General features: G+C 35.9%; 5 protein-coding genes across 13 annotated transcripts; 2 read left to right on the top strand and 3 right to left on the bottom strand.

Moving 5' to 3' along the window:
• The first annotated feature begins 147 nt into the window (after window positions 1-147).
• LOC143896356 (enoyl-[acyl-carrier-protein] reductase, mitochondrial) lies at window positions 148-2059 on the top strand. Its single transcript, XM_077404190.1, has 5 exons — window positions 148-423; window positions 527-763; window positions 848-1069; window positions 1221-1451; window positions 1528-2059. The coding sequence occupies exons 1-5, from the start codon at window positions 238-240 to the stop codon at window positions 1756-1758; spliced, it is 1107 nt and encodes a 368-aa protein (XP_077260316.1). The 5' UTR covers window positions 148-237; the 3' UTR covers window positions 1759-2059.
• A 36-nt stretch (window positions 2060-2095) lies between these two features.
• Oscp1 (Organic solute carrier partner 1) lies at window positions 2096-4453 on the bottom strand. 4 transcript variants are annotated; one of them, XM_077404195.1, is made up of 5 exons: window positions 4322-4453; window positions 3684-4047; window positions 2899-3218; window positions 2539-2816; window positions 2096-2465 (listed from the first exon to the last, which is right to left on the bottom strand). In XM_077404195.1, exons 2-5 carry the CDS (start codon window positions 3793-3795, stop codon window positions 2096-2098), a joined length of 1080 nt encoding a protein of 359 aa, XP_077260321.1. In that variant the 5' UTR covers window positions 3796-4047; window positions 4322-4453. The 4 variants fall into 4 exon arrangements, with proteins under 4 accessions (XP_077260321.1, XP_077260320.1, XP_077260319.1 ...); XM_077404194.1 differs by having other exon boundaries at window positions 3684-4041; window positions 4217-4364; XM_077404193.1 differs by having other exon boundaries at window positions 4217-4364.
• Window positions 4454-5870: 1417 nt separating this feature from the next.
• LOC143896344 (uncharacterized) lies at window positions 5871-14257 on the bottom strand. Its single transcript, XM_077404161.1, has 9 exons — window positions 13645-14257; window positions 13391-13530; window positions 13109-13312; window positions 12845-13030; window positions 8757-10216; window positions 8512-8670; window positions 7777-7950; window positions 7431-7636; window positions 5871-7316 (listed from the first exon to the last, which is right to left on the bottom strand). The coding sequence occupies exons 1-8, from the start codon at window positions 13671-13673 to the stop codon at window positions 7556-7558; spliced, it is 2433 nt and encodes an 810-aa protein (XP_077260287.1). The 5' UTR covers window positions 13674-14257; the 3' UTR covers window positions 5871-7316; window positions 7431-7555.
• A 40-nt stretch (window positions 14258-14297) lies between these two features.
• LOC143896347 (protein-lysine N-methyltransferase SMYD4) lies at window positions 14298-17432 on the top strand. Of its 4 annotated transcripts, none has more exons than XM_077404166.1 (7): window positions 14298-14534; window positions 14665-14832; window positions 14919-16075; window positions 16153-16433; window positions 16610-16768; window positions 16859-17002; window positions 17092-17432. In XM_077404166.1, the coding sequence occupies exons 3-7, from the start codon at window positions 14995-14997 to the stop codon at window positions 17353-17355; spliced, it is 1929 nt and encodes a 642-aa protein (XP_077260292.1). In that variant the 5' UTR covers window positions 14298-14534; window positions 14665-14832; window positions 14919-14994; the 3' UTR covers window positions 17356-17432. The 4 variants fall into 4 exon arrangements, with proteins under 4 accessions (XP_077260292.1, XP_077260294.1, XP_077260293.1 ...); XM_077404168.1 differs by having other exon boundaries at window positions 14730-14832; XM_077404167.1 differs by having other exon boundaries at window positions 14733-14832.
• Window positions 17366-23086, bottom strand: LOC143896349 (protein 5NUC). Of its 3 annotated transcripts, none has more exons than XM_077404173.1 (9): window positions 22956-23086; window positions 20844-21180; window positions 20181-20412; window positions 19375-19974; window positions 18969-19133; window positions 18759-18863; window positions 18503-18673; window positions 18189-18378; window positions 17366-18074 (listed from the first exon to the last, which is right to left on the bottom strand). In XM_077404173.1, the coding sequence occupies exons 2-9, from the start codon at window positions 20978-20980 to the stop codon at window positions 17887-17889; spliced, it is 1788 nt and encodes a 595-aa protein (XP_077260299.1). In that variant the 5' UTR covers window positions 20981-21180; window positions 22956-23086; the 3' UTR covers window positions 17366-17886. The 3 variants fall into 3 exon arrangements, with proteins under 3 accessions (XP_077260299.1, XP_077260301.1, XP_077260302.1); XM_077404175.1 differs by lacking the exon at window positions 22956-23086 and adding an exon at window positions 22564-22705; XM_077404176.1 differs by lacking the exon at window positions 20844-21180 and having other exon boundaries at window positions 22956-23065.
• Between the last annotated feature and the right edge of the window lie 2396 nt (window positions 23087-25482).

Genomic DNA, 25482 nt, shown 5'->3' on the forward strand with positions numbered 1-25482 from the left:
TAATTTAATTATGTTGTTATTTTATAATCTTGTGTGCGTTCCAAAACTCATGAAATAAGATATATTTTTATCTTTCTGCTATCGAGATCGAGTATCGATTCGAGAGGATAATCACCAATCGCTTCAATTCGAGATATAACCTATACGGCAAATTTTGCTCCAAAATTGTCTCAACCAGTCTCAACTCTCAACGAATGTCAACGAACGTCAAAAGTCGTGGCTCGATATAGATTTACTATGTTTGCAAGCAAATTAACTTTGTCGATTTTACGATCGGTTAAAAGTAATTTGACAAATATTCGGCAAATGAGTGCTGCAATTAATACCGACTGCGTAAAATCTCTGTTGTACAAAGAATACGGCGAACCTGTTGAGGTTCTTCAAGTAACGACGCAAACGATAGAACAACCATCGGGCGATCAAGTAATTGTTATTGCAATTATTAAGTTCATCTGCTTTCACCCATGAATTTTTAGTATTCTACAATAGTATACTTTATAGCCAAATCTCAATCTTTATGACGCAGGTATCTGTGAAATGGTTACTATCCCCGGTGAATCCAGCCGATATAAATACGATACAAGGAAAATATCCTAGCAGGCCTCCTCTACCAGCGGTACCGGGAAATGAAGGAGTTGGAGAAATAGTTGCGGTTGGCCCTAATGTTCAAGATTTGCACGTTGGAGACAGGGTGGTGCCAAACGGTCCTAATTTTGGAATATGGAGAACGCAAGCCAATTACAATTTCAAGGACGTTATGAAAGTACATATATGTATATTATTATTATTACGTCATCTTGGAATAATGCATTTGTCGCGCTTGCTATCCTTTGGTCTCGTTTTATAGATACCAAACGATGTTGATCTAGTCACAGCCAGTATGATGAACGTGAATCCATGTACAGCTTATAGAATGTTGAAGGATTTTGTTCCATTAAAGCCTGGAGACACTGTGATACAAAATGGTGGCAATTCCGCGGTTGGTCAGCTGGTCGTTCAGTTATGCAAAATATGGAGTTATAAATCTGTCAGTGTTATCAGAGATAGGCCAAACATACAGGAATTAAAGGTATAATATTAATTGATAGCTATGTAAAGTCTCTATAATTTAAAAACATAAAAATTTGCCGGTATCAAATTTTAACAGTATTAATTGTTTTATTATTTTCATCATATTATGAATATTATAATATGTACATGTAATATTATGAATTATTTAGAATCAATTGGCAACCTTAGGAGCGGATGAAGTACTAACCGAAGAGGAGGTCCGAAATACGCAATTGTTCAAAAATAAGAAATTACTTGCACCGAAATTAGCTCTTAACTGCATCGGAGGGCAGAATGCGCACGAAGTAACGAGACATCTTGCTCATGGTGGTACACTGGTGACTTACGGCGGCATGTCCAGAGAACCACTAACCGTACCAATATCCGCACTTATCTTTAAGGTAATTCCGAATTATATTTATAACTGAAAATTGCAAAAACTATTTGTCAAATCTAATTTGTGCAATATATTTCCAGGATATATCGTTAAAAGGATTTTGGATGACAGCTTGGACGAAAACAAATATGGAATCTCAGGAGAGAGTGGATATGTTTAAAAATTTAGCAGGTTTCTTTAGGGATAAGAAATTGCAACCGCCGCCATATAAACTGGTGCCTTTCGGCGAATATCAAGAAGCTATTGCTAAGGCGCTCAGTTTCAACGGCCGGACGGGCGTCAAGTATATTTTAGATTTGACGAAATCTTAAAAAAGTTTTTATATATTTTTGCGTGCAGAGAATCTATTTTCTACTTTCTCGTAATTCCGGTCAGTGCATTTGTGTAATAGCCTGTAAAGTTACCGTCTTAGGATTTTGCAATATATATATATATATATATATATATATATATATATATACGTACTGTTTTTCTTATGCTTCGGATAAGACTGAAGCAAACTGAAATATGTTTTGTAAAATAGGAGAATAGCGTTTTTCACGTGGGAACGTATTTATTTCTAATAGAAATATTGGTGTATATAAATAGGCAAGGAAATATAAGAAAAATAATCGCATCGCGTTATGTTTTATCGGTTAAAATCCTAAATTATTCGATCTCGTCGAGAAGATCGAGCAAACCCATGCTGCGTTTCAAACCTTCGTGCTCGTCCTCGAAAAAATCCGCATATACAGTATCAAGTTTGGCTTTATAGTCCTCGTTCAATTTCGGCTTTTCGTTTCCCGCGTAGCTTCGTTTAGCGTTATTTCCCTCAGTATCAATTTCCCTATTCGCGTTATTCACATTCTCCTCGTCCATGTTTGATAGTAAATTAAGCGTGAACGGTCTCTCGTAATTGGTTTCCTCAGTCCCCAGTTGAACAGCCAGCATACCTAATTCCGCTTTTGCACCGCAATCTCTTAATAACCGTTGGCTGTCTCGCCTTGCACTTTCCGTTATGCCATATGTTGGCAAATATCTATATAACGAAATAAATAATTATTACCGTGTATTTATACCGTGATCTCGGCATTGCGTATTTTTTGTCTTACATATTTTTGCCCAATAATGTTTTTCTGTCACCAAAGGTATCGAGGGATCCTCCACAGCACGTTTCAGGGCTCACGTCTTTAATCCTCATGGTGGCTAGAGTATTTCTATGCTCTCCGTATTTCTCATCGTATTTCTGAGGTGTTACATTGAAGCTGGCGTCATCGTTTTGCAGACCGCGTCGCAGAAGAATCGAGACTCGCACATTGTACGGCTCTAATTCCTTCAGGCAACTCTGCCGTGCATTCCAGACCTCGTCAAAGGTCAGGCAGCCATAAAACTGCGTTTTGGATAGTGGACAAAAATCCTTGGTTGAATTAAATATTGATAAATTGATTATACCGACGATGAGTCGTACTCACGTTAACGATCATCCGATGCACCATGCTGACACACTTTTGCGCACTTACATCGCTGACCATGTCGCGCATTGCGTCTATGTGATTCAGAACGATAAGAATAACTTCTCGTGGCCCAGTAGCTGCCTTCAATTGATATTTCACCATCGTGATCATCAGATCGAACAGTTTGTCCATACTGCTCTTGTCCAGCTTCATGATGGATGAAAGAGCGACGCTCTCCAAAGTAGCGCGTAATTGTGGTACCCCGATCATCGGCGATTCTTCGAAAATCGGCGACAGTATCTTAGGATTGAGCAAAGCTGCTGTTACGTCGTCCGATACTGTAATTAAACTATTGTATTAACTAGTCTTGCCACACACGCGTAACGCGTAACATTATTAACGCGCTTTTAAATATCTAAAAAAAATTCTTTTATTTTTTAGTGCTGCTATCTTACTTTGAGAGTATAACAAAATTAATCAATTTTTATCAATCTTAATATTATATATATATATATATATATATATATATGTGTATATGTGAGGTCTTTCCAGCAAATAATGATATACAATATTTTATCGTAATACAATAATTGACAATCGGATTGAATGATAGAACTTGTGTTTGAGATATTTAAAAATTGTCAGAATACGTAATACTATAATTGTGTAAAAGATCGCTATAAAATCGTTATAAAAGATCATCGGTGGAATTATAAATCATATTATATTTGTAGAAAAATATTAGCAAAATATTTATAAAATATTTTCGAGGTACTCGAAATTTCGAGTGTACGTACTCTCACCTTGTATTGTCTTGTCGACGTCGATTTTTTGCGCCTTCAGCCTCTGTCGCAAAACATACAACATTTCGCCGCCCATATTCAAATATAGGATAGGTGTCGAATGTAAAGCCATATTTGCAGACGCAATCTTTCGTTCGACGATTATTGTCAGCGATACATGTATCGAACAAGCACACGTATGTATACTGCAGCGAGGGAGTCGATACGTCGTCTTGACGACGTAAGTGTATACATAACGCTTCTGATTATTGCGATCGGTACCGACGGTACCGAGACTGCGCGAAGAAAATGTGCAGATACGCGGAGAATACGTTCCTTTTTGTGTGCGTTAGTAGAGATATTAAAAATATTAAGATTCCTGAAACTTGAGGAATGTACTTTTGATGCCATGCAATGAAACAAAAAAATCACTGTTTAATCTAAGAGAAATTTTATCTTGCTATTATTTTACTATTGCAACACTTCGCAATTATTTCATAACAAATTAATACAATTTATATTATATTACATCTGTTATGTTAATTATACATTACCTTTTGCTTAAATCAAATTTTCCGCGTTATATATACATATATAGGCATTTAAATGTCACCAAATTATCGTTAATTACTTAAAATTACTACGTTATTGTTTGTTACCAGAAAAAAGCTTGAGAGAGGCTTATGCCGCGTAAATGAAAAGGGCGCGTTCAGCAGACCAAGCCGCTCAGTAGCAGTCGAACGTGCGTGGCTCTTACTTTTAGAACCAACCACGCAACGCGGAGCGTTGATAAGACGAACTCAACAGTTGTGTCTGCTGAACGCGGCCGTTACGCACGTGGCACGTGCCACGTGGCCACGTGCCGAGGCCACGTGCCGCGCCGACGCGCGGCGGGCGGCGAGAGCGGCCGAACGTGATTCGGCCGGATTCGGAGGCTCCCGGCTCGACTCGCCGCGCGCCGCGCGCGCGCAAGTAATTTACGTTAACGTGGTGAGCGGCGAGACGTTGTCGTGTTGTCGAAGCGCGATATACATCCGAGTCTTTATAGAATCGTTGTCCCGCGTGTCGCAGTGAGTAGGCGATAACCGCGATCGGGATTCGTGTCGCGTGTGTCTCTTGCCTCCGTTTCGATTTCTACTTCGAATGAGTGAAACGCGTGGAAAAACGCTTCACGAGAATGATCGCGCGTTTGGCGTTCTCACTTTATTTGTCGCGATCGCGAACGAGGGAGCGAGCTTGCTCCAAAATGCGTATATGAACGCGTTGAGAGTAAGTAATTCCGTTTTTCGTTCAAAAAAGACGTCTTGTATCCCGATTTTGGACATTGTATTGTACTGTCTGGGAAGTGTGAAAGTGAAATAAAAGAAAAAGTGAGAGAGGGCTATATTAGATATTTAACGTACAATATATAAATATATACCGGTATATAAAATAAGTTGATATTTATCGATCATGTAAGATATAAATATTAAACTCCTCAACCAATCACAATCGAGAATATTTATATCTTACATGTATCGATAAATATTAACTTATTTTATATATTATAAATATCTCTAATAGCCCTCTCTCCCTGCTCTTTCACTTTTTCTCTTTTCGACAATGCCGATAAAACATTATTTTGGTGCGTGTCCGCGCTGTGATGTTTTATCGATAGATATCGGAAAATGAACGTGGCTACGTAGTACCAATTATGAAAATGGATGTACTGGCGGTAGTGTACACTGTGTATGTACACAGGGGCTAAGGGGCTTTCGGCTTTCGACAGAGTTTCGACCACGGTCGTATACACAGGTCTGGCAACTCCGGTGGTGGGGGGTGACTCACTTATTGAAGCTAGTCGGGCTACTAGATCGCAACGACAGCGGCGGCCAGACAATGAATTACAAAACGCGCCAAATTTAAGTACGGTTATAACGAGACAAATAAAGAACGCGATGCTGACTGGCAGGAAATAAATTCGTTGTACATGCAGGCGAGCACGATAAATATGACCGAGTCTTATTATACCGTGATTTTAAATAACGTTTAGTCGAGTGTTTTTATCTACGGCATGAGACATTTTGATGATATTAATGTCCGATTCCGGATGAATCATTGATACAATTTTAACATTATTCACTCATGAATAATGTTTAAATTATATCATATTTGAAAAAAAAAACACATTTCAGGTTTACATGGTAAAGAACAAAGTACAATATAACATTATCATATAAAGAGCAGTTTATTCATTCGTCAATTTTGACAGCTTTTTTTTCACAACAAATTTTTTACTTAATTTTAAGTTTTGTTGATGAGCGTGTTGCCTCATCCTTAACCGAATGTAATAGACTAATGCAAAGGATAATATGTCAGAAGCGTGCTCTTTGCACGGAAACGTAAAATCATAAGTTGTAATAACTTCATCGAACGTTAACTCAAAAACATCCACATGATATGCATATTTTGCGAAGCATGCTTCTACGTGACGGATAAGATTAAAAAATTTAAGATTGGCGTAAATCAAGCCACCACGAGTTTTCATATATCTATCAGTTTCGTTGCCGCGTTCGGTACTGAAGCTCGACTGCAGGAATCAATTTTCACAGCTTTTATACAGGTATCGCACGAGTTATAAATTTTTAGGACCTGCTTGCACAGATATCCTAAAATTAAAATCGAATGGCATCAGCAAATTGTTCAAAAGCTTGAAATGGCAACTTGAGAGCAAAAAACATATATAACTACCATAGCAGAGAGTAGAGAGTTTGCCATCACTATTTTAAGGCCCGATTGCTCAATGTAGATTAACTTTAAACTCGGTTTAACTTACTTTATCCTTTTCTAGTTTGAAGAATTAGAAAAAGATAAAAATCAAATTAAACCGAGTTTAAAGTTAATTTACATTGCAATCGGACCTTAAGTTAATGTTATACGATTAAGGTGACTTGATACAAGTCCGTCAGTAACGCGACTGTAGTTAAATTTTCGTAAAGTTAATTTTTATAATACGGGAAAAAAGCCAAAGAACGATAATTAATCCGTCACATAATTAATCCGTTAATTGTCCCACAGTAAGAACCGTGCCGAAAATCAAAATTAAAAAATGCAGCTATATCTCTTGTCCCCGTCAGATCACCTTAAATGAAGCATGGAAGCGTAACTACTACATACAACTATATACTATATACTATTGCGCACTCATAGCTAAGACAGTACAATAATAATAAATGTTAATGCGTTTGAAAGTTACCAACGGGTTAGTTACGTGTGAAGCAGCGTACAGAAAGTTAGTTAAAAAAAGAAACCTGTAACGTAATATATAATACAGTCAAGAATGGGAGAAAGGACATCATCAGGATCAGGGGTATATTCAATTATGTCGTCGGCCTCCCAATTCTCATACTCCAAGCTTGCATCCAACTTTTCTTTTATTTGTCGACGATATTTTGCAAATTTTGCCTCGTTGTTCTCTCCGTATATTGTTTTTAATTCAGCCAGAGATACCAACATCTGCGGTGTTTGGGGCGTTTTGTCGGAAATGGTACAGTTACCGTATTTCGGTGGCTTTATTACGCTATATATCGACAGCAATTTGTAGAGCTGCAGGAACGTAGGACAGTTGGGATGATCGTTGCAGCCTGCAGCTTGCCGTATAGTACCGAAAAATTTCTGAAACAGATAAACAACACATACATAGAGAATCTTTCTAAAGCATTAACGTTTCGGTGAGTTTTTATCTATTTTTACACGGTAAGTATTGTTTCTTTGCAGATCAACTGTTACCTCCAAGTTGTCTTGATTAATTTTCCCCGTGAGCACATACTGGAAATCGAAGTTATACGTAAGATAACGACACATATCCAGTGTAGATGTGATAGAAACTCTCCATCCTTCGGCCGTCTCTGTCGTTAAAATTCGTCTTGCAATATATCGCCTTTCTTTGCAGCTAATTCCCATCTGTTCAACCATTCTAATGAATCTTCCAACACCTGTAAATAACAATAATCAAAATGTATGGATAATCAACATATTGATGATCGTGAGACATTGTCTCGCATGATAATCCTATGACATTGTGCATTTCTTAACTCCGCAATAATCTGAATTCTTAAATATTGACATTACTTACCTTAAAGTCTTTAGATAACGGGGTAAGTCCTTCGTTGGGAGATTTACGATTTAGTGCGTCAAACAGATTATTCATGCGCTTGCAAAACGCAATTGTTTCTTCGCACCCATGAAGCTTTTCGCATTTCTGTGATAAATAAAAAGCCAAGCCATCGGCCATGGAGTTACTAAAAATCTGCAATTGAAAGAAAATAACGTTAGCAGTAACAAATAAGTAGTAACAAAAAGTAGTGTTACAATAGTTGCTAATTAAAACTAACCCTTAAGGGGTCATTCTACATTGACGGCTCAAAAGTTAGACTATTTTTAACAATTTCTTTTGCAGTAAATACACCATATAATAAAATAAATCTTTTTGTTATTTAAGAGTGTCTTAATAAATCCCAAAAAGATTCATTTTATTACACAGTAAAAAATTTTGTGTCAATGGAAGTCCACTGAATTTTGTGTTAAAATAACTCATTCGTCGTGTTATTTTAACACAAAATTGAGTGGACTTCCATTAACACATAATTTTTTACTGTGTATATGGTGTATTTACTGTAAAAAAAATTGTTAAAAATAGCTAGTCGTCAAAGTAGAATGACTCCTTAACAATGAGAAAATAAAATAGATATACATGGCGGAGACGTCACTCGCTCACACACACGCACACGCACGCACAAACACACACACACATACACACAGTGTGTCTAATAAGATCACCCTAAAAAGAATTAAGTAAATAAATGAATACCTGAGTCGCGAGTCGAACCCTCCTTTTTGCGGTATTGTCGAGGTGGACGTGTCTCTTAGTTATTTTTGGGCATGCTCTGACATTTGCCGAAAACTGACTATCGAGCACGAACAAAGCTTCAAAGAACTTCCATTGGATGTAGCCATCCGTTGAATTGATCTGCGAAACAGTTAATTATATAAGACTTCAGTTTTTTTTACGTTTATTTTAGGTTCTTTGTAGTAATAATTCTTATCAGAACTTACTCGCAATTGTTTCTTATTATAGAGCCGGTTTCGAGAAGTCTTCATTAGATGTGGCACATCAGAAAATACGAATACTTTACGTTCGCTGTCCAATGGGTGGCTAAACCATGTTTTTGTGTTTTCGATGGAGCCATTAATGCCCAATAACGACCACATCTTTCTATTCGTTGATGCACCGTCAGCAATGACCCCGTGAATTTTGGCTCCGCTCTCTTCGAGATACACGATGGCTTTTATCACTAACATGGCGAGTTGCTCCCCTTTTACAGGATTCTTTGATGCAAAAACCGCAATAGGCTGGGTATGTTTGTCGGCAACAGGTTGGAACATGAAAACCAGACCGTGCGTCGCCTGGTCTTCGATGTCCGTAGATTGTGGCCCGTCATCGCCGAAGTCTGTTAATCCGACGTAAGTGAGATTCTTCGCGCACACTCCGATAGATCTTCTCAAATTAATCTCGTCCAAAAGAAGCACACCGTGGCGCTGCAGAAGGTTTTTACGTTCAAAATGTTTCTGAAGAAGTTTCGAGAAGTCCTTGTCGAAACCGCATTTCACGTTAATCAACGAGAAATAACTGCGGATCGTACGAGCGCACGGTAGCGGGATAACATTATTCTTCCGTAAAAATTCGTAACAGCTCGATGAACGGATGTGCATGAACACACATAGCATGATCCACTCCTCCGTGTACCTACGACCCTTAACGTCTTTCTTTGTGGCAGCTGCGATTATTTCTTTGAGAGCAGTTCTTTGAGCCACTGGAATGTTCAATTCTGAGCACTTCTCCTGTAAATCTTCATTGGACATTCTCGCTAATTCTTCTTTGTTATCTTCTAACGATCGCAGTAGCAATTGAACTCGTGCCTTAGCTCGATTTATCTTACGCCTTTCATTATTATATTTTTTCCGCATTGCCATCACTTTATATTTCTCGATTGGGTTTGAAGTGCTCCGAATGCGAAGCAGCGTTTTGCGCTTATTAAACCTTACTTCCTTTTGTAACTGCAGTTTTCTTAGATAACTGCAATTATCACACCTCTTCTTTTTTGTGATGAGAAAACATTTCTTGTGGTGCCATTGCTCAACGGGATCTTGAAATACATGGTCAACTTGTAGATGGTGAATATCAACGGAGCCTATGCCACTGCATACTTTCATCATTTGGAATTTTTGTAATATTTCGGGCAGTAGTCTTATTTCATCTAAGCTTCGAACGACATTCGCTTGTTCCGTGTCAAAGGGACGTCCGAAAACGTAGTATTTCAGTGTTTTATCAGGTTGGAGGACTATACACTTCAACTGTATTATTGGATGATCTTTATTATTGTCCTTGGTTATCGTTCCACCATACGTAAACAGGAGACTGTTGCCGCTTTCTTTCAATATCTTTGTAACACTCCACGATGCAGGTACTTCAGCTAAATAGTTTGGCTGGTAATAGCCCACGTTTTCACGAATACCTGTAATAACATATTAACTAACTTTAATCAACAATTACTGGACGTCGCTGAAATGAAAAACGCTTGTGTGCATGCGTGTTGTGTATGTGTAACTTGGACATCGAGATTTGAAACATTTTGTCAATTTCGTCATGATTATTGCCCCAACGGTCGTACATTAAGATAATAATCTGCGAATGCGATCTTATATTTGTCTATGTAATCGCGGTTTTGATTGCAAATTCAGAGATTGCACTATTGTACTATTGTACTATTGCTTATGCACCGGCGATATTAGATTGTCTCGCATATCGTTAATGTCGCCCGCGTTATTACGTTTCTCGTTTATGATATATATATATATATATATATATATATATATATATATATACATACCTGTACGTATACCATAAATCTACAAAATGTAGTATCGAGTGAATTCATAAATAATTTTTTCGGTCGAAAGCATACCGACATTTGTCCAATCTTTATCGTCGTAACCGCCTAGAAGTTATATTTGCTTGCAACACTTTTGCAGACAACCTATATCGCATTGACTACATTAACTTAACGGTTATCTAAACAAATTGTAAAAATTGTACTTAAAGGGATTTAGTGTCTGTTCGTATCAGGTTTGCCGGTCCGCACTGTACGCGTCGAAATGCAATCTCCCCGGTCGGAGTCACTCCGCGAACGAAAAGAGAAAGTCCAAATTAAACTGAAGCGTCGTTGGTAGTCTTACTTTATTTTACAGTATAAGCTTATTGCGCTCGACGTGTCGCTCTCGTGACTTCTAAAGGCTCACTGGTCTTCCGGCAGGAGTAAGCAAACGATCGCGGCCGAAGCTCCGTGTTATGCCTCTAAGAATGTCGTGACGATAAATCGTTTTATTGGCTCCAAATTTCCTACCGACCATTCTACTGGACAAGATACTTGTGATCGCACGGCTGTCACGCGCTTCGCACCTGCGAGCCGTTTGCTCGAGAAAAGAAAAAAAAGAGGGGAACGTAAATATACGCGGTTTGGCATTTTGAGCGTTCGAGAACGATCCCTGTTTTCACTTCTAATCGTCAATTCGCAACAAATATTATTTCGAAAATATTCGAGCACGCGTTCCGCACCTGCGGGGACGAGCTTTCAACAAAAGGTCTAAACAAATTTTAACATTCCATACACTAAGTCATAATAATTATAGTTGCTCTGTTGTGATCGTCACGTCTTTTTAAGAATTACTCGCATAATAATTCATAATTTATACATATACATATATATATATATATATATATATATATATATATATATATTTAATATCTTCATATATTAAATAATAATATAGCATTATCTTATGATTATTGGATTATAATAAAATTACCAAAAAAGCAAAGTAAACTGTCATAAAAATAAAAGGGTTTTCGTCGAAGCATATTTGACATACAATCTTCTCTTTAATAGTACTTTACTCATTACTATCCCTCGAATATCCTTATTGTTCGCGCATACACGCACCCCACGTGTGTGTAAAGTGTGTTTGTTAATAATGAAAGTGTAAGTGCATGATAATTATAGATTATTATTCGTTTATTTAAATTTGGCCCTTTCTTGGCAGAGTAAAAATTGATCGCGGCTAAATGTTCTTAGTGTAACCGTCCATTACGAGATTAAAGTTAAAATCAGTCGAAGCCAGATTGTGACACTATCTTTTACAGTGATACTTCATTTTCAAGATTGCATGTAATGATGTAAATACACAGAAACACTCATTAATATATTGCGTCATCCCTATTTCAAATAAGAGAAATGCATCAAATAATTTTAATATATTCGTACATTGTATTACTCGTTATTTTCACTATAAATAATTTAATTTTACTTATGCGTATGAGTAACAGTAAAAATTTTTTAAATATTTCCTATTACATTGTATCAATTTCAATGAATTTTTTTTAAATGCAAGCGCTTATCACAAAGATCACATTTCGTCACTATATTCTATTTAAAGTCATCACTTTTGTAAATCGCATATTAGAAATAAGTAAGTCATTATTGTAGATATTTATAAGTCCAATATATAGGCACTAACATTTAATTTCTTGTGAATATATTTTGATATACAGTTGCTCAACATAATGTTACTGTGTTAAAATAATTATAAAATCGAATTTTGCAGTTTTAATATTTATTTATACAAGTACTTTTAAAAATTACTTAAGCCTTTTAAAAATAATTTTCTTCTGTACATTCATGTCTAACCTTTTAATACTCTCTAATGAAAACATTTTTTTCTTTTTTAAAATAAATTTTAAAGTAATTTTTAAATGTTATTATTCGTATCCGTTTGGATTATTTCAACATTGTAAAATGTCTTCCCTTATTAGCATAGTGTATATAAAAAGTAATAAAAAAATTTAATTTAGAAAAAGAATAGACAAACAAATTTTAAATGACAAAGAATAAACAAAGAAATTAGTTTGACAAAAATAAACAATTTTCAACAAGGCGATTCAAGTACTTGTATCAAAATAAGCAACGTTTAATTTTAACAAAATCAATTTCGGAATTGTTTCAATTACAGCAGAATATTGATCGCTCGAAAAGTGACTTAATCTAAGGTTAAAAGTTATTAATGAACTTTGACAATTAGTAACTCACCTTCATATATAATAACTTTCTGATCAATACCGAATGTCAAGTAGCTTCTGTCATTAACTGACATTGACACCTCAACTTCAGCTGACGCTTTTTCTGAAGACTTCTGCTGATCACAAGAACTTAGTTCCACATGTACAATCTCATCCCCGAAATCGATGCACGGCCTTGTTGTAACTTCATCTGAGGCTAAATATTATCCATCATTAGCAATGTTTAAAATCCAAAGATAATATACACTACACAGTAAGTGTGTACAATACATACTTCCTATAATGGACTGATGACTCTCCGTAGTGTGAACCAGTTCAGGTACCAGTTCGACCTTGTTATGGATAGAATCATCCCCGAAATCGATGCATGGCCTTGTTGTAACTTCGTCTGAGGCTAAATTGATTCGTGGTCTCTTTGTTGCAACTTTGTCTGAGGCTAAACCGATTCGTGGTCTTTTTGTTGTAACTTCATCTGAGGCTAAATATTATCCATCATTAGCAATGTTTAAAATCCAAAAATAATATACACTACACAGTAAGTGTGTACAGTACATACTTCCTATAATGGACTGATGACTCTCCGTAGTGTGAACCAGTTCAGGTACCAGTTCGACCTTGTTATAGATACACGATGTATTGTCATCAAAAAATTGTTGGTACAGCGGAACTGTGTAGACGAGGACGCTGAAATGGAACCTGACAGAAAAAAGAAATATGCAACAAAGAAGATATAAAAAAAACGTACATAAAATAAAAATGGAAATAAGGCTAGTTTTCGTACATTAAAGAAAACTTGATGATAAAACTTACGTTTGCAATAATCTTTCCATTTGCATCATGTTTGATGTAGTTCCTGATAATATAATGGCCTTCAAAATGCTTCTCGCAAATAAAGTACGTTTCTTTAAATGCCACTACACCAGGAATAGCGGCTTCCCATTTTTTGCGCATTTCTATATTTCTCGGCACTTTGAACATTGACAATTTCTCTTTCTGACTTTTGTAACCCGATTTACATTTCGGTACTGCGCACGTTATAACCATTTTGCACTACTTTACTCGCACTGCTACTAATTGTAACTCACACTATTTTACTCGCACTACTAATTGTAACTAAAAATAAAAAGTTCATTCTATGCCGCGAACAAAGGAAATAATGCTAGCGAAAGTGGTGAGCAAGTGGATAAACGACGTAGGCACACAGATTATATTTTTCAAAATTATTTACTCAGCGGCTATACACGTGACACAACACACGACCGTGCATTGAACCACTGAACATATAATGATATAACGGCGGCTACGGTCGTGGACTGTGGTACGACCGTGATGGCGGCTGTATACTAGATAGTAGCGACACGTGGTGGAGATATCATAAATTAAAAAACCTGCTTCAATAAGTGTGCTACCCCCACCACTAAAATTCGGCCCGAGTCGCCAGACCTGTGTATACGACCGTGGTTTCGACAAAGGCCGGGGCCGGGGCCGGGATCAGAGATGGCCTCTCTCAGGCTTCTCTCCGTTTGTTGTTAAATTTTGGCTGGCGTCCAAGAATGTGTCCAAGAACTCCGAGAATATCCCAGAAGGCCTGAATATCCTACGATCCTAGCCGAAATCCGGATCTACGTGGCAGCAGTTCGGGATACGGAGCGTACAGAGAAAGAAGTGGTTTTTTTGTTCTATCGGCAATTCACAGCCGGGTAAGTTTCCCTATATTGTCTTCGATAAACGTGGATCGGACTACGATCGTAAAATAAAGATCGTCGTAGGAACGAAATTGTTTTCGCAGTCACATTTCACATTCAACGAGTCGAATCATTTATCGTTTAGCGTCTAGCTATTCCGTTGATCGTAAGACTATACTTTTTTTTTCTTGTTATTCGTCGAACGCCAAGAAGGATAGAACGATGTTTGTGTCGACTTGTGTCACTAAAAGGACGTGGCCCATGATAGTTAATATTGGATACCTACCTGTTTGATCCAAATATTTTGGAAACGGTAATGATAAACGTGAATATATAATTAATACTGTTTTACAACGTTGATTATCGGGTTGTCCGAAAATGGATGGTTTCTTTTTCTAGATCCTGTCCTACGTGCGGGCATACATAAAAATATTAGAATAATACAGCGTCGGTGAAATATTTCCAAGAAAACGAAATGGATAAGATACAGGATACGTTAAATGCCAGATTGATTGTAGCGGGCAAGCATCGCGAGCTGACGGATCGATATAAGAAACTGAAGACCGATCGGGAACGCGTAGCGTTTACTCTGAATGTAATGCAAGAATATGATATAGTTCCTACTACAACTGGTATGCCAAAAAATGCCAAAGAATCGGAAAACGTGCGGGAACAAGGCAATCAAGTTTTTGTCAAAGGTATCTTCAATAATACGACGTGCGTCGACGCTCTGAAATTATATACGAAGAGCATAGCCTTTGCGCCTTATCCGTCTGAGCAACTCGCTCTTGGTTATGCCAATAGATCAGCAGTGTTGTTTCAATTAGGCTTGTATTTGGAATGCGTTCGGGACATCGACAGAGCCCTAGCCCTGAGTTATCCTGATCATTTAAAAGCTAAGCTTTATTTGCGTAAGACAGAATGCTTAATAATTTTGAGAACGTATTCTGTGGAAGATATACTTAAAGAGGCGCGGTATTGGCTAGATAAGATGTCTTCTAATGATACGAGTCGAGAAAAATTAAAAGCAAAGCTTGACGCGTTACGCGATGAGACTGTACGGACACGGGAGCTACGTACTACGAATACGGACGCTAAGATATCGGAACCTCCTCCTCTTCCTACTACTCAATCTCGCAATAATGAAGTTCCTTGTGCGTCGGATGCAGTAGCCATAAAATATAATAATCGCTACGGCAGACACATTGTTGCTACTCGCGATATTGATCCAGGGGAAGTGATTGCCGTAGAAAAACCTTACTCGTTAATATTGATGCAAGAAAATATGCAGACGCATTGCTCAAATTGTTTAAGAGTATGTTGGGCGAACGTACCGTGTAACTATTGCACTTACGCGATGTATTGTTCGGAAGAATGCAGAATTATCGAATGGAAGAAATGTCACGATATAGAATGCGCTGTCTTCCCTGCTTTGATCGAATATGCCTTCTATAATCTTGATTTGTTTAGTATAAGGCTTGCCGTGCTCGCTCTGAGAGAAGCTGGTGGTATTGCGGAATTGAGGACAATGCTAAAAGAAGTTGACGAACATGATGGTATTTAATATTTATATTTTTTTTTGTCTTGAATAATGGAGTAATTTCCAAATATACGATATACCATTGTTTTTCAGATCCACGGACGAAAGGTTTTTCTCCAGATGGGAAATTACATAGCGACAGATACATTAGCGTGTATAGTCTTGTAACGAATACTGAAAAAAGATCCGTCTCTGATCTCTTCAAGAGGTCTTTGGATACTTGCTTTATTTTATACTTTTTAGCGACGCGCACTGTGATATTTGGTGCTAAATTACCAGAGGATTTAAGCGCATTGGCGAAAAACAACGACGTTACATTTTTTGGCGGCCTTATTTTAAGACATCAGCAAATAATCCCCAGCAATATGCACACTGTATGATATCGGCTGTGTATGCTAGTATATTTTATCGATATTTTTATATTTGCAATTTATTTATTTTCACATATTTTTCAGATGTGTCGATGATCTTTTATATATATATATATTATTCGTTTCTTTTTTACAATTTTTTATTTTATCAATTTGTCAATTAAATTTTATATTTGCAGTTTGGTGAAACGCAAGGTTTAGACTGTGTAGAACGCGGCATAGCCGCTATGCCATTTTTTAGCTTGTTTAATCATAGCTGCGATCCAAATATATTAAGGCACTCGAGACCTAAGCACATAGTGATATATGTCATGTATCCTATTCGAAAGGGCGAACAGGTATTAAACTATTAATTTTTATTGTACGTAAACTATATTGTATATAAAAATCAAGTTATATTATTCACCATATATATTATCTTATTACAGTTATTAGACAATTATGGCAAACACTATGCTATTACGCCAAGAGCAACGAGACAACGGAAGCTACTCGAACAGTATTATTTCACCTGTGATTGCGTACCTTGCCAGGAAGATTGGCCTTTGTATCACGAATTACAGTCGTGCAATGTACAGTAAAAAATAAATTCAATTAATAACGATCAACGTGTACGTTTTAATGATGATATAATGTTTGATTTGTTTTGTTTTGGGTACAGACTTTAGTGAAGAAACCGGAGGATAAGGTTAAAATAAAAAAGGCTTTAAGGAAATTTAATATATATGTTGATTTTGCAACAAAGGGCAAGGTGCGTGATAAGTCTTACATAATTGAAGACTTACTGAAAATGGTACGAGTACTGCACAATTGCGCGCCGATGCCTTGCCATGAAATGAGTAACGTTATCGAGACTTTAAAACGGGTATATGACTTGTACGGGAATATATACGAAATACCACAAGTACGGACACATAGGAAGTAAAGGGGCAACATTTTTCGACTGATGAAACAACGTTATTATTACCATCCTTATTCGTGTACGATTAATAGCATTGAGAAGCACTTGTTACAAAAACTTCTTGAGAGAAAAAATCAATACTTTTTACATATGACGTACATAAGAATTTTTTTCACAAAAAATATTTTTTAAAAAGATACATTAAAAAGGTTTACACATACATAATGTTATATTTATTAGATAAGTGTAACTTTTTGATATGTTTAATATTTTTAAAAGATTAAAATTACGACGAACAATACTGTGTGTCAAATTCGTATCAGCCATTTTTCCTGTTGTCCTATATATCTTTTTTTTTCTTTATATGTTTTCACTCACTGTGTTACGCGCGTACTAATGAAGAAGGATATATTAAAACTGTGTAAATTGTAGATAATATTGAGGTAGTGTAAAATGGTAAAATATACAGCTATCAAAGAATTCAATATGCGTAATTCGCTTATTATTTAGAATCGTTCAAGTATATTTCAAGTCTTCAAGTAGACAGTGTTCTCATTATGTCAATGACAACCAAGTAATGATTGATAGCAGAATTGTCATTCCGACGGATTGATGCGTTGTCCCAAGATTACTAAAATTTTCATTGTTTTCGCTATCTTTGTACAAGATTCGCCATTCCACGCCTGGGTGCACCGGACTATGTTTTTTAAAATACTGTTCTAATACCTCTGATGTAGTGACACCTGTTAAAATTCAACGATTATATTGAAAAAATATTCAATGAATGACGAAAGAAAGTGAAAGCTTAAAGATACTGTGCGTGGAATGGATGCTGTAATAATATAACGTAAACGTACTGAGGGGAGTTGTTTTAAGACCTTCCAGCATGTGAAAACCATCTCCGCCTTTTGCGAGGAAATTATTCACGAGGACATTGTAGGTAACATTCTTCTGGAGTTGACCGTATGCCGGTACTCGGCAAGCTGCGCATTGAACTTGAACCGAAACTACCCTTGAGTTCGGTGGTTGACTCACGTCATAGACCACCTGTAAATTATGCAAATTTATCTCTAAGGAAATAATGCGCAAACCATCGTGAAAACCATCAATGTTTAAAAGACTGGACTTAATTTTCTTTTGGGCTAGATAGATTTAGCTTTAAACAAATTGCCTGCAATCCCGAATATTGTAGATAAGCGCCGAATAAATTCCCGGTAGAAGTTAAGTTGTCGATATTATGAACGCTCCACTCCAGCATCGAGAGAAGCTGTTGTCCTGTCATGGAAGCTTTGACGATGACGTTTCCGAAGGGCAAAACACTTAGAATGTCTCCTCGAGTGACCTGTAAACAATTTTAATAATATTATATAAGGTTTGCCGGTGCAAATTAACAAGAATTAAAATTGTAGAGCGCATATTAATTAAACCTGGTCGTCTCTGGCTCTGGTGATGGACGACCTGATGCTGCCGCTATTCTGCACCGCGATGGCAGCGTCCGTCCATCCATCCTTATTCAGATATTCCCCGGCGTACTACGAGCAAAAGGAAAGCACATCGATCATCTTTCTCAAGATTATTTCTCGCAACGTATTTCGATAACGAGAAAGTGTTTATTACATCGATTGAAGATGTCTTACATAATCGAGCAAAGCATCGCAGATCAAGTTGCCCATGTTGCATTCTCGTCGTCTACAGTTCTTGCTGTCTCCGTCCAGGAGCACTCGCGTTTTTCCGATAACTTGTTGTTGCAATTGGTCGATGGGTCCTTTTTTCTCGTTTATCATTTTTAGAACATCTTCCGCCTGCGGTAATAAACGATAATGAATATCATAATAAATAAATATCTTGAACTTTCATATTTTTGGGAAAATATGTATTAAGTGTTTTCGCCTATTTCTATATGTATATATAATTATACATATACGTATGTATGTACGTAAATGTCATGCAGTTTTTGTTCTCTTCTAAGTGATATGTATAACGTGGATTATGTATTTTTGTGTCATTCGCAAGTAACTCTTTGGCGCTTTTTCGCAAATTTACCTCCTCCACGTTGGCGTCCACAAGAATCGGGTTTCCTTCTATATGCGTTACCTCTCCTTTAATATCGAAACTCACGGAGAAATTACCCAGGTATTTAGTATATGCGTATGCCTGTACGACGTAAACTTTTCTGCCGCTCTTCTGCACTACTTCCGTAGGATAAAACCCTTCTGGTACCTCAACGTCCGGCGGTAGACCGCGATAGAGAAAGGTATTCGTATGACCCCCGATCACCAGATCTATGTCCTCGACCTCCCGTGCTATCTTCTTATCGACCTCGAAGCCCGAGTGACCCAGAGCGATGAGAATGTCGACACCCTTCTCCTTTAACTTCTTAACTTCTTCCCTGATAGACTCCACCTCATCTTTGAAAATTACTTTTTCGGTAGTCGACAAGATTTTCGTTTCCGGCGTCAGATAACCGATCACGCCGATCTTTTTGCCGCTCACTTCGAGAATCGTGCTATTCTTTAGATTCGTGGCGGCCAGGTCCGGCTGCTCGCTAAGATCCAGATTTGTCGTCAAGATGGGATATGAGGCATTTTGTATAAAAGGTATCAAACCTTCGACACCGTCATCGAACTCGTGGTTGCCCAAACTCTGTCAGAATTCATTTAGGTAATGCAATGACGAACGCGGAGCTCTAGCTCTTATTTTATTTAAATATATTGCTGTGATCTCTTCTTGACAAATTATTCATATTTATTTATAATTATTTTATAAAATAAATGGCAATATTTAAAGCAAATATTTAATGCATCAGTTTCGGTGTCTCGCTTAGAAATATAATAGAAGATAATATTTACTATAGCGTCTGGCGCCAAAAGGTTCATGAACCAAGTAACCGCCTTCCACTTGTACACGTTGTACCACGCAGTTCCTTGATAAGTGTCGCCAGCATTTAGGAAGATCGTCGAAGGCGACTCCGATTTCGCTTGACGGACTAAAGTGGCGATTCTGGCGAAACCTCCGTAACATTTCCCAGCTTTGGAGTCCGCTGGCGTACACGTTGTCGATAATTGTGACGTCTCTTCGAATCTAAAAATTATATTACATAACGAAACTCTCAAGGCGATATCCCAGAACTAGATGATTTAATCACATAAATTATATAGCGTCAGAGAAACAAGGAATATGTCTCGACAAATAGCACCACGCGTGCAATGCAATATGTCTAGTTGACATATGGGTGTGGAAGGTAATTAACTGTCTTAACATTTCTGATTAGCTCGATGGCGATAATTATCGTTAGCGTGAATATATTGAATTAAACTGTAATATACAAACTGTACACAAAGAGCAAACGTAATTTAAATAATGCAATTATATATATTTAAAAAGAACAATTAACTTTTTTCCTTGTTTTGTAGAGAAAGACCCAATCAAATTTGTACAATTGTTTTGTTTTACAATGAAAATAGGAAATATTTTTAATATCTTTTTATTTCAACAATGAAAAATAAGATCACCTCGCGTGCATGTCATTCGTGTGAACGATTCGAACAGTGAATTCTTCATCCTTTCGTAAAGTGGGATTTGCGAAGTTCTCGTTTGCGATTATCAGTAACACGGTAATGCAGCAATTTACAAGCCAAATGATTGACATCTTGTATTGTTATTGATTCCACGCGTTACGATTCGGTTAGGCTTTTCAGTTAGGCAATTTTTTCTTTGTCGTTCTTATCTCTTTTTTGTATTTAACATGTCGATAGCACGTTCTCGTTTCAGCCACTCGCACTATTGCATTGTTTCGATTTTTTTCACGATTGAATTATATCACGTTGCGTTTCCCAATCCGTATGGCATCTGGAGAAACACAAAATGTTTTAAAGCGCATTTCCCATATATATTTCATGTTATAATTCGATTTACTTTATGGCATAAAATTTATTTTACATAATGGGATTTTTTTGCTTTTATTTTTTTGATAATTGCGTTTGTGAACAGGGTAGTTATACTAAAAATCCAAAGTTTTATTTTCACTTTTTGCGTGTTGCATTTATATAAAATACGAGAATCTAAGTTCATTGACTATATATTACGATCTGTTGCAAAACACATTGGGACCTGCCAAGAATTGCAACGGCTCGTAAAGTTGTCGTAAAAGTCTAATTGTAAGACCGTTGGGACAATAATGAATTCGATTTAATAGTTGGCGTCGTGCCTGACTAATTTACGGAAAGAGATGACGAAATTGGACGAAATGGAATTTTTTTCTTTGACTTTTACGATATATTTTTTTATGAGATATCAAGTAATATGAATTATCTGCGAAATCACAAACCTTCCATTTTTAAAGGAAGAAAAAGTATATAACAGACAATTTTTATCTGCATTAACGAATATATTAATATAATAATTATGAGATATTATTGTATATATTGTTTATATTGTATATGTGAGACAATATTTTTTTGTCTACAATATAGGATGCTTATAAAATAAGAAGCTGTAAAAGTTTATCTACTTATTTCACAGATTAAAGAATATATTGTGTATCGTTCGAAAGTGCTTCAGTACCGAAAAGATGTTCGAACTGAGATCTGAGATCTTAAGCAGTAAATATAATTCTTATTTGTTTGAACATAATTTTAACATTACGACATGTCATTATTCTAAAGTGGCGCACAGATGTTTTATATATACAAATAATAAATGTTTTATATAATGTATAAATGATAAATAAGAATAACAGAGCACAGTGGCTTTGTTCGGGCAAAAGATGTTCAGGAAAATATCTAGACAGAAAACCATTTCGATTATTTTTTTTAAATGCAAAGTTACAAATGGTACTCGTAATAATCTGATCGTATCCATATGCAAACGTATTTAAAATCTAAGATCGAACTATGAATACCCGAAAGATTGTAACTCGGTACTGAAGCATTTGCGAACATATGTTTATATAATATTATTTGCTAAGGAATTAAGGTTAAACGGTCAAAATTCGAGCAAAGAAATTTTCGATGTTAGTTTAAAATTAAAATTTAATAAACATATGTATATATAACATTTACGTTTCGACCTACTTGGTCTTGTTCAGAACGTTCTAATCGATAAAATTACATTAATAAATTACGCAAAATAGATATAAAAGATATAATATCATTTGATTAACACAAAATGTAAGTAGAGTATACGCTCCCGAAATATATATGATCATTTAATTTTAGAAACATTTTAGAATACCTTAATACGATTTATTATATAAATGATGATCGGCGAGAGAGGTTGAACAACGCCGTATGTTGATCGTGAACGATGGCATGCAGTGCACTACTGTGCACTAAGTAATATTCTGTACACGTGTACCACGTGCAACGTAGCGCAACTTTAGAGAAAGCGGTGTAACGTAAAATCGAGTTTTCCGAAACGATTGCATCAGTATCGATCTATCAAAATAATCGATTAGAATCTCTTTACATTTTGTAGAACAATAATCGACACAAAGGACGAAGAAGGAACAACGTAGTCGAGTTATCACGATAGTGCCACAACTGCCACAACTTTAATGATATGAAAGGCGCTGTTAAAAATACCGTTGTATAACGGAAGAGCTGAGAATATATACGGGTATTTACCACTTTTTCACATTATCGCGGCGGTCTCTTCTGAGCGTTGAGAGACACGAGCCGATTTTCTCGAGCGACCAGCGTCGACTGAATATCCACAATCTATGTCGTCGTGCGGGTTGCGGGCCCCTTCCCGATCTCTGCTGGAATTTCTGTTTAAACTTTGCAGCATTTATTGTGGACTTATTTAGCTTTTTTAAAAGGTAAGATTGAAAGCTTATGCTTTTGCAGATATCATTAGAGAATCGTTATTTAAAAAATTTAAATTTATTGCTTTCGTATGTTATTAAGATTTTTATTTTATTAATGTTGCACATAAAGTAATCTCTATATATGTAAAAGTAATATAAACTGAGATAATTTTTCAGAAAAATATTTGAGCAAAAAAAAAACAATCTTATACAATTAGTACGATGAAAGCGTTATTTTCAATAACGGTAGTCGATGCTTTTATCTATTTAGAATTGCAAGTTCATTGGTATAGTGTCAAAGATTTATCGATGTTTCATCGCGCGTAAATTATTTACGACCGCTTTATCGCGCAAGAGCAACGATTTCTTTGTTGTTTATTTGACCTAAAACGGTAACTACTAATAGATTTCTGAAAAAGCAAGCCAAGTGCAGAAAAAATAAAACATAGGAATATTCGAGAATTATATAATTTATTTGTGCGAAATGTTAATTTGTTGATTGATATCTTATCGTAATTGTGTTTTTTAAACTTTAATTTAAACGACTTGTATCCTCAATATTAATAGTGACGTCAGTACACTTATGAATGAGCTAATTGCCAGATTGAAATCTAGAAATACGTTTATCATTTGTTTGCGACAGAAATTTTTAGGAAATGTTGCAGATTAATGCAGATACCGACAAGAAACCCACGTAATAAGTATATTTTGTGTAAAATATCTTGCATATCTTAAAACATTTTCCCTCTATTATCATCTATTTATCTTATTAAACTTTTTATCATCTTTTTATCACTTGATTGTTGATTTAATTTAAGATTTTCGCTTTGATTAACGATAAGAAGTGCGAATCAATTTGTAAACTTGAGCGGTTGATAAATTTTACGCAATTAAATAATGCTTTTTAATGAGATAGTAAATCCCCAAATGTGAGTTTTATTTTTATCTGCGATTATTATCTGCTTGAACTTCCTTTAAGTACCCATTTTAATCTTTATAAATTTCCGGGCAACTTATGTAACACGAATGAGCAACAGTTAATTTTATTTTAAATAGTATGTGTGTTTATGTAAATATGATATTTAAATCAATGCATATTCGATTGGGTTATTAAATTATTTTTAGGCTTAACCTTTTTAGATTTAAATTGTCTACCAGAGTTACAAAGTTAATATTACATTATTGATAATGAGTATAATGGGTTTGAGAATCTCTTTCTGAATAAAATAGACCTTTCGCTTAGGTCCACAAAAGTTTACTATTGTATCCTCGAGAATCTTAGAATGGTGAAATTTATACATATACGTTTTTTTGGATCGCACGATTGGTATCAATTATATGCCGTTTATTAAAACGCTATCGCGGCAAAAATATGTAGAACGGAAACTATCTTTCTGATGCCAGAGAACCAGAATGCTGGCTAAATTATTCAACAGTCTCCTTGGCATCGTGTCCTTTATTCTCATCTGTTACGCTCGCTATTCGTTCTCCCATTCGTCTATATTACCGGTTACGTGTTTTGTTTGTCAGAAATAAATAATCGCGCGCATCATAAATTGACATGACGCGAAGCAAATTATTTACTGGCAGACCTCAAACTGTTTTCGTCACGCGTTATGATCGCGTTTGCGTAATACGAGTGATGATTCTAATTTTGTTTAAGTCAGAACGTATCACGTGAGAATGCGGAGAGAGAGATATGATATCTTCGTCATGCGCGATATGCTACCTCATGATGTTATCAATATCGTTATTAATATCGATACGGGATAACAAAGCCGCGTACTCTAATTCGAGCTAATTAATGTTTTGTATTTTTTCTTTTTCTTTTTTTTTTAATGAAATTTATCCTTGCGGAAACTTTTGTCATTGTCAGTGCATTTTCCAATTGAGCATAAATTTGTATACACAAGTAGATTAATGACAAGACGTATAGGTTTTCTATACCAGTTTATCGAATAGAATTGTTAGATATTCTGTTTTAATTATTCATACCAGTTCGAATGCAAGTGTTAGATATTTTTTTAATTATGTGCATCTCTTTATGCAAAATAATGATAATTGAAATTTTTTTTTAATTAGTAATTTTTTCAATTTATATTCTATATTTTCTGAATTCTTTTTAGTCATTAGAAATCATAATCAACGTTATATAAAACTCCATCTTAAGTATTTACAAAAAAAATTAAATTATTTATAGATATTAAAGAGTTTTTTATTAGAGGTTCCAAGAAAGTTATCCGGAGTGGATGTTCTTGAAACATATGTATGCTTATATTTAAATAATTAATTTCTTTTCTTTATTTAATTTAGACTTTATTTTTTCGGAATAATTACATTATTTT

The sequence above is a fragment of the Temnothorax americanus genome, unplaced genomic scaffold (assembly GCF_048541705.1).
Source record: "Temnothorax americanus isolate GAGA-0224 unplaced genomic scaffold, ASM4854170v1 Scaffold18, whole genome shotgun sequence".
Classification (NCBI taxonomy): Eukaryota; Metazoa; Arthropoda; class Insecta; order Hymenoptera; family Formicidae; genus Temnothorax; species Temnothorax americanus.